Source organism: Triturus cristatus, chromosome 3_2 (assembly GCF_964204655.1).
Source record: "Triturus cristatus chromosome 3_2, aTriCri1.1, whole genome shotgun sequence".
Lineage (NCBI taxonomy): Eukaryota > Metazoa > Chordata > Amphibia > Caudata > Salamandridae > Triturus > Triturus cristatus.
In genome coordinates, this window is record NC_140584.1 from 492,884,175 (window position 1) to 492,902,490 (window position 18,316).

At 44.8% G+C, this 18,316-nt stretch overlaps 2 protein-coding genes across 5 annotated transcripts in view; one reads left to right on the plus strand and one right to left on the minus strand.

The window, feature by feature from the left end:
- The window catches only part of ZNF143 (zinc finger protein 143), a 274,804-nt gene extending 271,968 nt beyond the window's left edge, over positions 1-2,836 (plus strand). Inside the window, exon 16 of the mRNA XM_085648159.1 lies at positions 2,106-2,836. Within this exon, the coding sequence (XP_085504285.1) occupies positions 2,106-2,189 (84 nt within the window). The 3' untranslated portion in view covers positions 2,190-2,836. The remainder of the gene's footprint in view (positions 1-2,105) is intronic.
- The window catches only part of LOC146857603 (uncharacterized), a 426,280-nt gene that overhangs the window by 240,481 nt on the left and 167,483 nt on the right, over positions 1-18,316 (minus strand). The window contains exons 4-6 of one of the 4 annotated variants that reach the window (XR_014979927.1): positions 10,267-10,392; positions 10,003-10,135; positions 7,295-9,342 (exon numbers count right to left, since the gene is read on the minus strand). The exons of 2 other annotated variants lie outside the window; for them this stretch is intronic. The gene's annotated coding sequence lies outside the window, so the exon portion shown is untranslated. Of the gene's footprint in view, positions 1-7,294; positions 9,343-10,002; positions 10,136-10,266; positions 10,393-18,316 lie in introns of those variants that run through there. One more of the 4 variants, XR_014979926.1, reaches the window with a different exon arrangement.

Genomic DNA, 18,316 nt, shown 5'->3' on the forward strand with positions numbered 1-18,316 from the left:
TGACTAATTAGATAATTTAGATACAAAAGGCAATGGAAAAAACAGCAGAAGGAGCTGCACCTGCATTTTAGTTGTCCCACACAACAACAATGGGACTTTGAGGTACAGGAATTTGTGTGATGCACCCTGTGTTCTCTTTCAATTCCATTTTCTGCTTCTAAGTGTAGAGTTCTATTGAGAGGTCACATCATTCTGTCTTCATTTTGAGTCAACCTTGAGTCAGCACATAACTAGACCTAACTGAAGAGTTGAATGCATGCCCACAGAGTTCTTACTCTACACAAATATTAGAAAACCCTGAACGGTTGGGAAAAGGTGACAGAGAGAGACTGTGGATCAGATCCAACATTCTCCGAACCTATTTATTTTTAGACTCAGTGTGTATTAACGTAGAGCTGACAGGCCAGATGTTCAAAGTGCAGTGAGGGTAAGTGCAATAATGAAGTTGGTGTTCAGGGCCTCTGCAACTCCTTTTGCCATCCATCCACTTTCCCCCGTTTTTCTTTCTGTCTGAAATACAGATCTCTTAGCTTGGATGATCCACCCTTGGTGTGAGAAGCAATACATGCACCAGGTGTTAACAGATCAGACCAGGTCTTGGTAACCAGGAGTATGTCTCCATTGAACTACTGGTAGCATTTCTGGTCGTTATGAATGAATGAATGAATGAATTTGGGATTTGTATAGCGCATGGCTGCCCGGAAGCATCCCAGCGCTGTGATTGTAGACCAACAACTGAGGGTAGAGGCTAAGGAGGAAGAGAAAAGGTTATTGTGGGAAAAGGTGAGTTTTGAGAAGCTTTCGGAATTTCATAAATATGGTATAAATGCTCACAGATTTTGCTCTGATGAGGTGACTGTGGGGTTTTGGTGAATTTTGTCTTTGAATCCATCATATTTCAAAGCATCTTCAGGAACTTTGTTAGGTCGTGTGGTGTACCCAGTTCAAGGCATGAAAATGTGCTAAGGATGAGTTCTGTGTCACGTACTGTGGGCCAGGAGTGACAAATTGGACTTGTGTTTGGAACTTCTGATAGTCTTGATTAAGTTGTGGCTGTTGTAGCACATTGCAAAGCACATTTCATTGTAAAAGTATGCCTAGAAAAATGAATCACTATCCTAGAACTCCAAATGTTGTATCATGAATGGCTAAGAATTATTTGCTCCATATTGTTGGCCTCTTGTGGTATGTGAAAAATATAGAATGTTCCAGTGAAGGCTGAAGGCTCATTGAGATGAACCTGGAGTGAAGTCTATATAAAGGAAGTGCTATTTATGAAAAGAAAGTTAAGAGAAACCTGGAATTTGAAGGGTTTGAAGCAAACAGAGCACTATAGTTTCAAATGAGGAACGAATAACTGAGTAAGAAATAAACAAGCTCTAGCAAATGCGCCGCATCTGACTTGCATTCACCGAATAGGAAACACAGTGGCAACCTTAGACTATGCATCAAACAGAAAACACTACGTTACTAGAATGCCATACTATTATGATATGGGTACTGTTTGTAACCATGTAACCATCTGTGATATGCCAGTGCCCTGTATAGCAGATGGGTGGCATTGCTCGGCAAGACAGAGCCAAAGCTTCTGTATACCGATTCTAAAAAAGGGGTAGAGAATGAAGCACCAGTGCTGGGAATAAAATGCTGCTTGCAGGTGAAGTCTCTTCTTGCTTTGTGGACTTGGTTGCAATTCCACACTTGAGATATGCTTCTCCTACCTTCCACATTCTCATGCATTGCATAGATCTATTTTTAGTTAGTTCCATACCTTTATCCTTCAACTTAATTTTATTTTATTTGTATCAGTTCACACATGCACATTTATCATGATTGTTTTAGTAAGTGTGAATTTGGATGGTTATGTTTGTAGTTGTAAAAGATTATTTCTGACTGGCATGCAATTTTTCCTTATGCCTCACAAATGTGGTTTCACTTGAATTGTTACAGGTTTATAGAGTGTAGAAATTCTATTATAAAAGCTCTGTTTTCTCAATAGATATGCATGTTGATGTTGATATACATGTCTTCTTCACTTAGAATTGTTAGGCTGTAAGAGCAAGCATGAGTGATTTTTTGATCATATTGATATGTTTATATTCCAGCTTGGGGAACAACAGTCATTGGAAGAAGCCATCAGGATAGCCTCCAGAATACAACAGGGTGAATCTCCTGGGATTGACGATTAACTGTTCAGCATTATAATGCCTTGTATCGGTGCAATGATCCCATTGCTTCTTGTTGGCGAACGTCCATGCGAACAATAGCACATAAAGACTAACGTTTTCAGTTTATAATGTACATATTTTGACCAAGACTGAAGAACAATTATGCTTGTTGCTTTTGTGTACATTCTTCATAAGATCGGAAGACCGTACATAACTGAACATTTGTAAAGCCCAGGATGTTAAATCAGGAGTCTACAATGATATTTCAGGTTAACCTTCTACCAATCTCCAATGAAGAGGCCTACATGCAAGTGGAAGGCAGCCAGTAAGGAGTAGCAGAATACATTTTATAAATGAATTTGTACAATAATGTAGACTTCTTTGGAATTCTTAAAAAGTCATGATGTGTTAATATTTCCAAAAACAGTGAAGTTAGTAAAATATCATTGCTTTTTAATGTCATCCATTAAGAGCATAAGATTTACATTCTTATACTTTGCCATGTGTTTGACACAGTTAAAAGAGGTGCATTTTACCCCTTCACTGTTCTCACTGTAAATAGACTGTTAAAGCTGGAAGTGTTCTTTTTATCCCCCATTACGCTTGATTATGTAAAAATTAGAAACCTTGGTTGTTCAAGATATAAAAATATTTATTTTGTTTCTCTATCTCTATTACCGTGAATGTGTTTTTACAGTTTTGGGCTAAGAGAATAATTTATTCACATTGATATTCTGTCGTAAGTCTGTAGTGGGAGATGTGCGAAATGCTTTAATATCACTTTCATGAATTCTGGATTGTTGTATTGAAAGACTGGAGAATTATCCTATGTATGATTGTCTGCCGCCGTTTCCTCATGAGTCTTGTTTTTGATCATATGACTGCCATGGAGGTGATTAGCTAGAAGAACTACCACGTTGTTTAAAGAGCTGGCAAACGTATGAGGACAAAAATACACAAAACCCCAGCAAGCATAACCAGCCAATCCAACCCTCTCCAAGATGAATTGCAGGGGATTCTCCAGGGATTTTTTTTTAATGATTTGGCTAAGGGATTCATTTCAGAGTATACTTCCCAGCTGTTTTGGCTAACAAGCCATAGGTTTTGAATTCAATCAAACTCATGAAACATTCCAGTTGTACATGGTTTGGTACATTAGCGAAGAGTATTATTCCCTTGCAGCAGCAAAATAATTTATGGTATGTGCCTGTCAAACATTGTGTGCTACACACTCACAAATGTTGTTCGGCCCAGATGGGCTAAGATTCTTTCCAAACTGCAGCACTGAAGGCAGCCTTCTGCCAAGAGTTTTCCTGTATAGCCATCCCAGCACAATGCTGTACTATGTCTGGTACCAGCAACTATTGTTTTTATGTGTAACACATAAACAATTACAATAGCTACACAGAAACGTGAACAATGTTCTTAGTACAACTGTGCTATTAAATCAGAATTAATCTCCAGTGAGAACAAGAGTGGACTTAGTTGGTAAGGTTGGATTTGTGAAGCGTATGCCCATTGAGACACAACCTATAGGCCGATAAACAGGTGTATACATATATACACCTACTGGTATCCATGCACATTCAACCCAATACACATAAAGAGACCATCTAATTTTGTGCTTTTTTTTCACTCTGTTTCACACAAAGAATGTCTCATCGTAGACCAGAACACCTAGTGCTACTATAAATTGTACTGTCGGGCGTAAGGATAGTTGTGAAAATTAAGTTAAAAGCACAAAGACGCTGAATGTCAAATAAGATACCTCTGAAGTAAGTTAGGAGATCTGAAACATTCACTGTGAGAAGGTCTGACACTATTATTATATTTTTCGCATTGCATAAGTGCATTTTGTTGCCTGTTGCTATCAAGCTGGTATGGTTCGCATTACTTAGACCCTGCAGAATATGGTGTTTTGCTTTCAGGTAGTACCACCTCTCTGGATGTATTTTTAGTCCACCTACCGGAGTAATCTGTTTAAATGAACAATAACTTTACTCTTTTTTGAGTCGTATTGCTATAGCATGCACAACAGGAATTAGAACAGCAGTCTGGGTGCTGTGAGGAGAGGGATCTTGTGTAACATGCATGCCATTCGTATTACAAATTGTGCTATTTTAATAATGCAATGGCTGCTCTTGCCCACCACAATTCGAAAAAACACACATTTCAGCATTCCATGCCTAATTTTCTTTAAAGATTTGCCCATGAGTGAACCAAAGAGCTGTAGTTCTGTCCAGAATGTTCCTGTAATACTTACAAGAACTCTACTCCCAGAATTCTTCCTCCAATTCATAGTTCGCAGGGATGTTTTCAATTTGGATGTCTGAGTAATAGGATCTGCTATGTTTTGGAATGTGGTGTACCGAACACATGTAATATATGAAATAACGTATTACCAAAGAAATAGAGAATTACACTGGCAATTCATCTTAAGGAGGGTAACTAGAAATATCCTATTCATGTATGATTTTGAAAAAGTGAGAGAACTCTTGTCCTCCTCTGTCTCCATAATCCGATGTTCTCGTCTGTTGTCTCTTCTGTCCCCCTATTCCTCTGGGACGTGCCTCAAACCCCGTCCTTCGGGTAACAGATAACCAACTACCTCGTCTCCTTCCCTTGCTACACCTGCCCTCTTCTACTGTTGTGTGTGTACGGTTGTGTGCATCTTCTATCTGCAATTGTGTCTTCCTCTACAAGTCTACGACCTTTTGTAACTGTCTGCCTTCTTTCTGTAAACAGCACGTACCAGCAAGCAACCCTAGTGCTACATAGTGTTCTGGTGACCAACTGTGCTAGGCTTTCTCTATATGAATACCCCAAATAAAAGAAACCTGATTTGCTGTTATTTTCTACCATACTTAATATTTCTGCTGAGATTGTTTGGTAAGCTCACAGTTTAATTTCTGTGTAACTTGGCCATGCATCACCCAGACCCTTCCAAATGTGCCAGTGTGGATTTGTCAGCTGTAAACTACATCAGCTGATGATGAATGGATGAGTTAGCCGGAGGCAAACATTTTGTCTTAAGATTCAGGGATACTTTGTATTATCCTCATATCTAGTGTCGGAATTTGCACTGGTATTTTATTTCACTGAGATTTTATCCTATTCGAGTGGATTTTATTGTACAAAAAACTGCGGACGGGTAAGATTCACATTTTAGAAATATATCAAATGAACAAAACATTTAACCACTGCTGTTGGTTCAAACATTAAGAATACTTGCTTGTGTGACTGTGAGACTGCTGGAGATGGTAAACGGCATAAAGGAGGCGATTACTTGTACCTTGGAACAAATAATAACGACTTTCAGGTGACCTAGTCCATGACTACTGTCGGCATCCGTGGTAATGGGGAAAATGAAAGTATTGCTGAACAGAATCACCTAGTGCATACAGGTGGTGCCAAGAAGGCAACTGAGAATGTATTCCCTGCAAGAATGGTGGGACGACCACCAAACTAGGTCTAAATGACCCTGTTGATAACTTAGATGTCACAAAAGACTAATAAGAGCCTTCTTTGCTGTTTGTGGATGCAATATCCCATCAAATCATGGGTGAAATCCTGTCTGCGGTATCACAAGGCCCATAGGCTATAATAAACTTGTAATGGGCTGGCAAGACATCCGCCACATTCCCATCTCCAAGCGCTGCATAAGGCCCAGCAAAAGTAGCAGCATGTCTCAACAGGAGATATACTACACAGTGAATTTATGGAGCTGTGAAGCAGATGCAAGATGCGATGCTCTATGGGACCATGAAAAGCGTTCAAGACTTCAAACACTGCTCCCTAAAAATAAGCCACTTTTTATGGTATGGAAAGCATTTGAGTATATAAAGTATTCAAACTGTTAGAGAAGATGTTATTTGCGAATCTGGGTTCACAGATTTATACAGTTCAGAGGTTAGCATGTAAGTTTTTTTACCGCCCCTTTACATTGAAAGAACTTAAGAAGACTCGATTGTAAAAATGCAATCTTCCAAGAGAAGTATGTTCTCAAGTCAACCAGTGGTTTTGTGGGCGCTATATCTTGGGGGGCAACTACCATTGGATGTTGAATTGATGCTATGAAGATCCCTGTGGATCAGGGACAGTGTTGCCTCAAGAATAGATTAGACAATCTGTCCCTAAGACAAGATTCAAAATAGCATTTCAAAATACAATAAATAAGGACTGACTCAAAAATGGAGTTTGAGATCATTAATTTAGAAAAACCGTGAAGGTTTGTTAAAATATCAAAGTGCAATACAAAAGGCAAAAATATAGCATTCTCAAATAATAGGTTATAAAGCCAAGAATCAATTGCCATGAAGGCTTTTTAGCATTTAAACATGAGCAAAATCTGAAAAATAGGCTGGACCACAGTGTGCGAGTAGGAAGAGCATTAAAAGGTATCTAGAAGATTCTTCCTGAGTACTTCGATAACATCATATCACTTCAAAACCAACAGTTCTGTATGCGGTGTCAATGAGAAAAATAAACACACAAATATTATGAAGCAGCAGCTATATTAGTACAAAATGGAGGTGAGGTCTAGTTGAGTCCTGGTTTAGTATGAGTCAGAAAAACATTGTTCTGTACATAGGTTCATGTTATATGCACATCGGATTTAAATCAGAAAATAGCTCCATCAAATCCCCCACCTTGATGGTTATAATCCTCACCGAATTCCCATTATTACATTCATAATACAAAATGCATCACTTTCTGTCTTTTGTATCTCAATTCTTCCGACATATTGATATCATCATAAGCTTGTGCTTTGATGTCTTCCATTTCTCATTTTCACTTATTTTTCAATGTTGTCTTCCCCTTACCTACTCCCCCTATTTAGCCCAATTTTTTAGAAGATAGCTACAGATATTTCAAACAAAAGAACAAAACCAATTGCACAAATTAACACAGTAGTTAGCAGGTTAGACTAGAATGAACCCACCTATACTGCCATACCATTCACCAGCCTTTCCAAATCCCTTCCCAATCTCACTAAACCAAAAAACAACGTATTCCCACAAACCATACTTCTCGAGCTTTTGCTTAATGAGAAATGGTAGTCACATGTGTTATAGAAGCATTAATAAGCTTACTATTATTGGGTATGAATTCACTGCTGTGTTGCAACTTCAACACACAGCAAACTCAGCCTTCCTTTGCTAGAAAGATATCTAATGCAAGGCGGTTTTGGACAATCATAGCTCACATAGCCATTAGTTCCTCATTAATTATATGATGCACCAGCAATATTAGAAGCAAGGTGAGCTACAAGTGTCGACAATCTCCTAGTTTTCAGATTATTCAAAGCCTCACCAATAGACAGAATCATAGCACCAAGCACATCTAACAGTTTTTCCAAACCCACGCTTCACTCTCTTCAAACCAACAGCATCACTCATTTCATTCACATGGTAAACCCGTAGGTATACCAAAACAAGATAACGGCTCCCTACCCCAATATGAGGCAGCTTAAAACAGGCAGTCTTACCACAAACATACTACATTTCCCTAAATAGAGGCTCCCCACTTATCAAAAACTCATCTTTAGACAATATAATTCCTTTCACATTCACTTTCTCCAACTAATTCTGTTCAACTAGTACCTTCTGCCACACCATACTCCCCATTTCAGATGATGCTCCATTCTCAATCTCTAAGGCACATTTGAATTCCTAAATTTCTTTTCACCTTCTAATTGCATCTTAACTTCACTCGCATTCTCCCAATTTCTCAGAATGTTAATCTTTCTTTCATTATGATCCTTAATAAACTCACACTTGTTCACTCAAGCTACGTGCAAACTAATTTTACACTGGTTAATAGTCAAGTTAGGTTGTACACTCAACTTAGAATTCTTGGAGAAAATTCCTCAATTCCCAGAGTCTTCAGATGCAGGAGGTCCGCCCAGCGATGCGTTGAAGTCCGAAATACATAGAGACAGAAATTCTCTATTGTGAAAACAGTAATGAAAACATTACAGGCAGGCGAATATGAGAGGGGCAAATGCGAAAACATTGCACCCTCTGCCACTAAGGAAAGTAGGTATGAACAAACAAATTAATCTTTATTATTCATTTTACTAATATGCGCCTCTAACAAGAAGTCAAACATAACAATAGGCCAACTAAAATTATTCATATCATTACCAATGAAAATATACCAAAACGTTTGCACCACCTTTGTCTGCAGTTAGCCGCCATTCTTCTAATAATCAGAAATGAAAAATGAGACAGAAACCCAACAAAATCAAGAATCAAATGTTCAGTTAATTCACTCCATAGAATTTCAAGAAACCCTATTATCCTCTTCTGCGTAACTAAGGTACAAGAAAATAAAAATTATTTATTACATTTTTCTTGTGTGTCTCAAAAATGTCCACTCACAAATTCCATCAAAACCTTTTTGACATTGACTTCAGGGTGGTTTTTCTGGTACTTACTTAAGAATTAACAAGCAGCAATTTGTCAAATCATAGACTTCCACATCTTATTCTTTATCTGTAGATACTGATGATAAATATGTCCATTCAGGTGAGGCATACGTTTTGTTTGGCACTCTCTCTCCTGCTGGTCTTTTGTCTGGTCTTTTGTCTTCAGGTGATTTACTGTTTTCAGAGTCTACTTCAATTGCCTCTTACTCTTCTCTGATTGACGTTGGCTCTTTGAGTCTTCCAGTGTAATCTATTGCTTCTCTCTGGTTTAGGCCATTTGTCTTCTCAGTGCACATTCTCATCTTTTGATTCTGTTTTGAATACTGCTGAATGTTCTTCATTTCCAACTGGAGTTGGGCTTTTATCTCCATCAGCAACATGGCTAAATGTGAACCGCTTTTCTTTGGGGTTTTTGAGTCTCGGAATTTCAGCATCACCTTCTAACAAACTGGAGCTTCAGTCTTTTGTTCTTCTTGTTCATGATTATGCAATGTTTCTTCTTCTTAATTCTGATTTTTGTTTGCTTCATCCACCATCCGGAACTTCCCCTTCAAACCGACCCCCCCCCTCCCCGGATCCGCTCAGCAAACTCGACCTTTGACACTGTGACTCAGTGGTGTTGCCACGACTTTTTCATCTTTAGTCTTCACTATTCGTATGAGCTGTGTATATCCACTGTGTGATACAGCACACTTTACAGCAGTGTTTGTTACAAAAAATATTTGTTGGTGGCCTTTCTCAGCGCTGCATTGTGTCAATGAGAAATATAAACACACAATGAATATTATGAACCGGCATCCCTTTTATAAAAAATTGAGTCTAAGTCTAGTTTGGTGTAAGTCAGGAAAACATAGTTCTGTGCATCCCAAAATTTTCATTTTAATTACAATAGGTTCATGTTATTATATACACCAGATTTTAACTGGAAAATAGCTCTATCAGTTTATTGTTGCTTTCTAGTGCAACTGTGAAAACATAATTTTATGATCTGACCACTAGATGGCAGAGAAGTGTAAACAATGCGACTATGTGTCAAGTTGCAAATCTAATGAAAATAACAGATCTTTTATTGTGAAAGGATCCCTATTTTGCTATTTTTTTTTAATCACCAAACTGCTGTACTATGGCACTAAATGTGTTCATATTGACCAGTAGAGCGTTTTTTAGCATAAGCGACAAGAGTTTTGGATTCTATGAGGGACAGGACACATAGGTGAGGATTATGCTTTCTCCATCTTTACTACTCCAAATAGCAACCAATTAAAAAACATTAAACATACATTTCCGAAGAGGCTTTGAACCACACCTCTTCAACAGTCCACCAATAGTGTATAGACAACGTACAAAACAGCGAGACACCATCCTGACTGCCTCTTATTTTGCATTGATAACAGTCCAACTTACAGCTGAAACAAGACAGGAACGACCCACAGGACCAGGAATCTATTCGAGCCGGATTCACAGAATTCCAGAAGACAACTGACACCCAAAGGAAACTGGAGCTCCTAAATGCCTCAGCCTTGTTTCTGATCGGAGCCTGAAAGTAAAAAGTTGAGATATGAACTCCGATCCACAACCCTGAAATAATCACAAGGGCAGGCAAAAGAGACCATTTACATTCATGATACATAACGTAGACTTTAACAAAGCATTATCACAATGGCTTACCTGTCCCAACAGGTGAGATAATCCTCCCCTCTGTATCTTTAATAGTATCCCAAATTCTTGTTGCATATGCTAGAAAATGTTCTCTTGTATTGCAGGACCGGAGGCGCCGATTATGCTGGTTCAAAGCTGACATACCACAACAGAGGAAACAAAAACAATATGCTTATAATAAAAGGTCTTAAATACAGAATCAGATGACCAATTAGCGGCACGTAAGATATCTTCCAATCTTGACCCGTGCACAAACTCATCTGAAAGAGACACGGTAGTGATAGATTCCTTACCTTAGAATATCCCCAGGCGTCAGACAGGATCCGGAAAGTTTTCTGTAGCAGTACCCCTGCGCGTCAGTAGGAGGCGTCGTGCGGCTCCGTGTCCGTCACTGGCGTCGCACGCACCGAGACTACTTAGGCGCCACCCATGTGCGCTGACGTCAGTTCTTTCTTTTCACGCGACACCGCGCCAGCAAGCGCACGTACCTTAGTCACTCTATTCTTTTGAGACTTTTTTTCTCCTGGTGCACGTAGGGATGCCTGGCTTTAAGTCTCGTGGGGCTGCCATTGCAACATGTCGGTGGCGATCCCCCATGATGTTTGCCTCTACTGCCTGGAGACCGACCATGACTCGCGGTCTTGCCGGGACTGTCGAGCCATGGCGCCAGAAGCTGCTGGAGGTCCGGCACTCGTCCCAATGCCGGTCCAGGGACAGTTCCCGGGACCGTTCACGGGGCCACAGTCGTCGCTCCTTGGGCTCCAAGTCTTCGCCCTCGGATTTTAGTAAGCGATGACATAAAAAGAAGTCGAAGAAGCGTGTTCGCTCTCCGACGTCCCCCCAGTCGGTCCTCGGATGCAGATGAGGGGGACAGGGGCTCTGCCCCTGCGGCTCCTTTGGAGCCGGGGAGTCCCGCGGCCTACCCGCCTTACCCGGGTCCTTCGTCGACTCCCGAACAGTTGCAAAAGTTTCTTGCCACAATGGATCACCTTTTTAGGCCTCGGGCACCCGCCATCGTGCCTTTGGGCCCCACGGTCCCGTCTCCAGATCCTGGTGGCCTGCCGGCGGATCCGACTTCGGCGCCACAGGATCCTACGCCGTTGGCTCCGGTGCCACGATGTCCAGCGCTACCGGCTCCGGCCCCTGCGCCGCCCTCGGCTCCGCCTCTGGCGCTGCAGTGGGTGCCATTTGTTCCCCCCTTGCCCCGATTCCAGGACCATTTCGTCCCTGCCTGGGATCCGCATTGGGAGACGGCGCCGGCCCGGCCCTGGCCAGCGCCGTTCACAACGCCGTTTCTGATGCCGTTTGTCCCGGCCCCGGCTCCGCCGCTGCTACCGGTTCCTCCTGCTTCGGAGCTGGAGGATGACTGGGAGGGGTCGAGGACCCTCTTGCCCGTCAATGTGACTCCGAGCAGGACTGAGTGGACGATCGTGAGGACGCCGGCGATCTCGATGTCTCTTCTGACCCGGGGTTTGCCTCTCCCCCGCCTACGATGGAGGAGGGTGCTTCCTCACAATGGTGCTCCGTCAGGCTGCTGAGGTCCTCAATCTTGATCTTCCTACGGTAGCCCTCAAAACTAACCTCCTTACTGAGGTGCTCCAGACGGCTTCGACTTCGTCGGAGCCACTGCTTCCATTCAACGACACCCTCACCGATGTCCTGTTGGGCACATGGTCGCGGCGGGCCAAGGGGGCCCCTGTGGATAAGAATGTCGCCAGGCGTCACCGCCCGGCGCCTGGTGACCCCGCGCTTCTGACCACTCATCCCACACCTGAGACTGGTCATTCAGGCCTCGACGTTGCAGAGTGCCTTTCCCACGACTCCACCTGATAAGGGCTCTAAGAAGCTGCAGCAGTTTGGTAAGCGGTTGTTCTCGTCGGCCAGCTTGGGGCTGCGGTGAACACCGCCTGTATGTTGGGCCGCTATTCCCATGCGGTGTGGGACACGGTTGCTCACATGTTGTCTCAGTGTCCTGAGGAGGTCCAGGCTGTGCTTTCCCAGGCAGTGGCTGAGGGTAAGGATGCAGCTAAGTTCGCCATTCGGTGTGGTTTGTACACCGCTGACTCGGGCAGGGCCATGTCTACCACTGTGGCGCTGCGTCGCCACGCTTGGTTGCAGTCCACTGGGTTCTCGCTTGACATCCAGAGCTCGCTCATGGACATGCCCTTTGATGGTACTCGCCTGTTTGGCGATAAGGCTGCGGGCCATGGCCAAGTCCTTGGGTCTTTCCACTAAGAGCCCAGCCACTCCTGGGTTTCGTTCCTTTTGTGGGCAAGGCAGGGGCGCCCAGGCACGTTCCTTCAACAAGCCTGTGCAGAACCAGCTTCAGCGCGGCCGCGGACACGGCTTCCGCAGGGGCGGCTCTGGGAATCAGCGTGGAGGGCAGTCCACCTCCGCCCCTGCTGCTTCTACCTCCAAACCTTCCTAATCCGAGCTTTGTGGAGCACCCCATGCCGGTGGGTGGCAGTCTCTGCCACCACCTCCACCACTGACGCGATATCACATTGGACGAGTGGGTGTTGCAGATCATCCGCAAGGGTTATTCTCTTCCCTTTCAGTCTTCCCCTCCAGCCATGCCACCTCGGTGCCACTGCATGTCGGGGGATCACTTGGTGCTTCTCCAGCAGGAAGTGACGGCCCTCTTGGCCAAGGGGGCCATCAAGCGCGTTCCTGGGCCAGAAGTAGGATGTGGTTTTATTCCCACTACTTTCTGGTCCCCAAGAAGGACAAAGGGGACCTGCGCCCCATCTTGGACATCCGGAACGTCAATGGCTTCTTCTGGAAGGAGAAGTTCAAAATGGTGACTTTGGCTCAGGTCCTGGCTGCCCTCGACCCTGGAGACTGGATGGTAGCGTTGGACTTGCAGGACGCATATTTTCACATTCCCGGCCCACCGGCGTTACCTGCGGTCCACGGTAGGCCAGGAGCATTTTCAGTTTGCCGTGCTCCCCTTCGGCCTTACCAGTGCCCCTCGGGTGTTCACGAAGGTGATGGCGGTGGTCGCAGCTCACCTGCGCAGGTCGGGGGTGTCAGTCTTCCCCTACCTCGACGAATCGCGATTGGGTCAGTGGCAGATCCCTCTCCCTTCCCCAACCAGAGCACATAGTGGTGACAGATGCGTCCCTCCTTGGATGGGGAGGCCACTTGGGAGAGGCGGAGATCAGAGGACTCTGGTCTCCGGTAGAGTCCCGGCTCCATATCAACCTCTTGGAGCTTCGGGCGATCCGACTTGCACTGAAAGCATTCCTTCCCCCTGTCCGGGGAAGTGTGGTGCAGGTGTTCATGGACAACACCACCGCCATGTGGTATTGCAACAAACAGGGCGGGTGGGGTCCTGGACCCTATGTCAGGAGGCTCTGCGCTTCTGAACGTGGCTGGAACATCAAGGCAATACCTTGGTGGTTCAACACCTGGCGGGTTCTCTGAACGCCAGGGCGGACGAACTCAGCCGCCGGTGCTTGATGGATCACGAATGGCGTCTGCACTCGGACGTGGCGCAAGGTCTCTTTCTGCAGTGGGGAGAGCCTTGGTTAGATCTATTCGCCACCGAAGAGAATGCGCAATGTCATCAGTTCTGCGCCTTGGAATTTCCAAGGCGGCACTTGCTCGGCGACGCTGTTCGTCGCGAGTGGAGTTGCGGTCTGTTGTACGCCTTTCCGCCTATACCACTTCTGCCCAGAGTGCTGAAGAAGATTCAGCGCGACCGGGCCCAAGTCATCCTTGTGGCTCCGGATTGGGCACGAAGATACTGGTATCCTGAGCTACTCAGTATGGCGATCGATCCCCCGATCCGTCTGCCTTTTTGGGAGGATCTACTGTCGCAGCAGCAGGGGACGGTCCTCCACCCGAACCTGTCCAGCCTCCACCTCCATGCGTGGAGATTGAGCGGCGACAGTTGACAGCTTTTGATCTTCCTCCCGAAGTCTGTGATGTCATTCTGGCAGCCAGGCGTCCCTCCACTAAAACGGTATACGCCTGCAGGTGGGACAAGTTTGTGGCATAGTGTACAGCGAAGGCTATGGATCCCCTTTCTGCCCCTCTTTCTGAAGTTCTTCTGTTCCTTCTTTCTTTGGCCCAGCATGGCTCTGCTCTGGGCACTATCAAAGGTTATCTTTCGGCCATCTCCGCCTTTTTGAGGCTTTCAGATCAGTCTTCTCTCTTTAAGTCCCCGGTTGTAAACCGTTTCCTTAAAGGCATTACGCACACGTTTCCTCCTGTGCCGTTCATCATGCCTCAATGGGACTTGAATCTCGTTTTGACCTATCTGATGTGTGCTCCGTTCTAGCCCCTTCATACCTGTCCTTTGCGTCTTCTTACTCTTAAGACGGCTTTCCTGGTCGCTATCACCTCTGGCAGAGGAGTGAGTGAGCTCCAGGCTCTTTCTTCCAAACCTCCTTTCCTTTCTGTTCATCCGGACAAGGTGGTGTTAAGAACCCATCCTTCTTTTTTGCCAAAGGTGGTCACACCCTTCCACATCGGGCAGACCATCACTTTGCCTAACTTCTTTCCACCTCCGCATCCTTCGAGGGAGGAAGAGAGACTCCACCGTCTGGACCCAAAGCGTGCGCTCGAGTTCGATCTAAAGCGTACACAGCAGTTCCGGGTGAATGACCAGCTCTTTGTTGACTACGTGGGCGCCAAGAAGGGTCAAGCTGTGCACAAACGGACCATCTCTCGGTGGGTCGTTGTGTGCATCAAAGCATGTTACTCCTTGGCTAAGAAGGAGCCTCCTGTGGGGCTGCGTGCCCATTCTACCAGGGCAACTGCAGCCACTACTGCCTTGGGATGTGGCGTCCCCTTGCAGGACATTTGTCAGGCAGCTACGTGGGCCTCGCTGCACACGTTTACCAAGCATTACTGCCTTGACAGTCCGGTCCGGAGGGACGGCTTCTTTGGCCGTTTTGTTCTCCGTGAGGAAAATAGAAAATTATGAGGCCTATGTGTCCCCATGTGCCCCCCAACGCTTATGTGCACATGCATGTATCCTGTGTATTTCCCCTCCATGGCCTATCTACCATGATACTTATGCTATAACGTGGCCTGCCATCATTCAGTCTCCCATGAGAGAAACGACAAATCTGTATCGAGGCCTACACGTTTTTCATCATGTTTTCCTGCACCACATAAAAACCCGTGTTTTGTGGCTCAGCCAGACCCGAGAAGAGGTTTCAGGCCTCAGCTGTAGCTGCGTATCCTTGGCCTTGCACACTTGGGCCTCAGCCAAAGGGGCCCTGTCAGAGGTGCCGAGACAGTATTGAGCACGGTTATCTGCTTACTCCTACAGAGCCGCATTCCTGCCTGGAGAAGGAGGGATCAACATAACCCATCAGCAAAGGAGAAAGCCTAGCCTTACTGTCTCTGTTTGTGAGATTGCAAAGCTCACGTCAGTAAAAAGCCCATAGCCCCCATGTAAGGCCTCTGCAGTAAATGAAGTTAATGAAGAAATAGATGCCACATCGGCTCTTGGTGATGGCCAACCTATGTCACAAATCGGTCCCCGCTCCAGACATCAGATATCAGATAAAACAAGATGTGCTGGTCGTCCTGACACCGAAGGCCTCACTCGCTGAAGGCCTCACTTCCAGACTTCCCGGTTGCATAGCAACCCTTCCCCACGTCAGTTACACGTCATGCTCGAGTTAAACACAAGTAAGGCAAAGTTCCAGTACAATTCCAGCAGATCACGCAACCCCCTCCAGGTATCCACCCACCTATGACAAATTACCCATTATCATCAAGTGGACACCCACATGGACGCCCACCTTCACACCTACTTACACGCCCACATGCTCTTATCTCATTCTCTTTTGCTCTTTTGCTTACGTACAATTGAGAAATGTATATATACTGTACTCTGTGAATAATGTTTTGAGAATACTTTTGAGACCCTTCCAGATCCCTTGTGGTGATGGTAATATTCTCCCTATGACTCGAGTTATTGGAATAAAGCCCTTTTTGAACCTGATACCACAGACTCAGCCTCTTGCTTTATGTATGATCCTATTGATATTCTGAAATTCAGAGAGCGTAACATTTTATTTACGACATAATGGCGCCCGAATAGGGACAATTCTCTTTCCCCACACGCCGGAGATGAAGGTACAGTTTTGCCCCCTTCCACAGCTGTGACGGACTTCAAGTACGTACGTCGCGGGTTTTCCCGCCAACTCCCTCAGGCCAACGAAGGAGACGGACTGCGACCAGGCATCCATACGAGGCGGTGAGGAATGCAGATTGTCCTAACCCAGAGCCCACCTGCGAGAGAGCTGTGTCCGAGGTTTCTGGAGATCCACCTAGGATACGCCATTCCCCGCGCAGCGTCAAGTTTCGGAGGCCTTCGACTTCAAGTTCAAGTTCAAGTTCCGCTTCCCGGTGAGTTTTCTCATGGGGGTTGCAATCAAGACGGGTTCTCACTTGTGAGACCTATATGTTCAAGTGCATGCAGCTAGAGTTATAGGAAATAGAGATCTCAAAGTATTCAAGGTGCACCGATATACCTGTATGAATGTTATTGTCCTAGTCAGGTTCAGTTAGGTTTGAATGTGACAGGTTTCATGTAAGTTTGTTTTATTATAGTTTTTGTTTTTACAGCGCTATTGTGATTTTTGTTTTTTGGCTACTTTCCAACATGCCGTTATTTTCGAAATTACGTACAATATGTACCAGAAAAGGTGTACTAGAGGAACCAGTTAACATTCTGCCTAGGGACACACCTGGACATTTCATGTACTGTAAGCATGGTTTAGATGCCGTGCTGTTTTTAGAATTATGGGTAGATTACACGAAGGATTTAGAGACAAAATATAGATGGCCTATCACGGGAACGTGGGATGCGGAAAGCATTATGAAAGTAGAGGAAGAGATATGGAAGAGAAAATCTAGACCTGCTCAGAAGGATGCCATTGAGTTGTGGCGTAAGGAATCACATAGGAGAACAGAAAAAGAGTTCCACAGAATAGAGAGAAGTAAGGATGAATCTGAAAAAGCCAAAGAAAAGAAATTACGGGAGGAAGGGGAACGAGTAAAAAGAGAGCAGACTGAAAGAGAAATGAATACTGTCGTTGCTGGTATTTACCGCGTCCTTTCAGAGGAACTAGCGAAAGTGACTCCAGTAGAAAGACCCATTAGAGTGCCTCCGCCAGTACCCGAAAATTAAAAACAGCATCCGACAGGTTTATTGACACCTATCTAGAGGAATCCCCACCAGCCTACGTGGACGGATCTTTCCCTGCACCCCCAACGCCAGAACAGCTCCAGGAGCTCGATGATGGCGGGGAGGGGGGATCCGGGACAGCGTCAGGAGGGGTGTCGACAGTAACAGTAGACATCCCCAAATGTATATATGATCCAGACCCAGGAAAGGGCAGGATGCTTGTGTTTTCACTACGGCTTAGACGAGCAGTCACAGATCTGGAAAAACTACCAGATATGGACAAGCATCTAAAGAAAATGTACACATTCATAAGAACAGGGGAAGGTCCATATAGTATATGTAACTAGATCCCTGCTTCCCGTTCCACCCCAGGTTAAGGGGCAGGCATACGACAAACTGAACCCCCTACGAGAGGTACATCCTGTAAAGGATGCAAATAATGAACTACAACGGGTGTATGTCTACACCCCTCTGTCAAAACTAGAGATACTGGAAATGAAAAAGATGTTGCCCTCCCATGACAAAGACCCGGGGGGTTTTCACAGGGAATTAAAAGACATTCTCCGCTTAGGGGAATATACATATGCAGATGTTTTAAAGTTATTAAAAGTACTATTGCCTGCTAGTATTTGCGAGAAACTCAAAGAAAAAGACTGGGAGGTGGGAGAAAGCAAGATTAGCTGGGATGTGTTGCAAACAGAAGAAAATGCAAGAGGCCCGGGGGTTGGTCTGGGTCCCCGAGCTAAAGAATTACCTGAACTCCTTGTACAAGTTTTGCCAAGATTATTAATTACCAAGAAAGAAGACTGGGATGCTATTTCAGCCTGTAAACAGAAGCCAGACGAGGACACTAGCGATTTTTATTCTAGGTTTGAGAAATGTTTTACTATCAATAGTGGCCTTAAG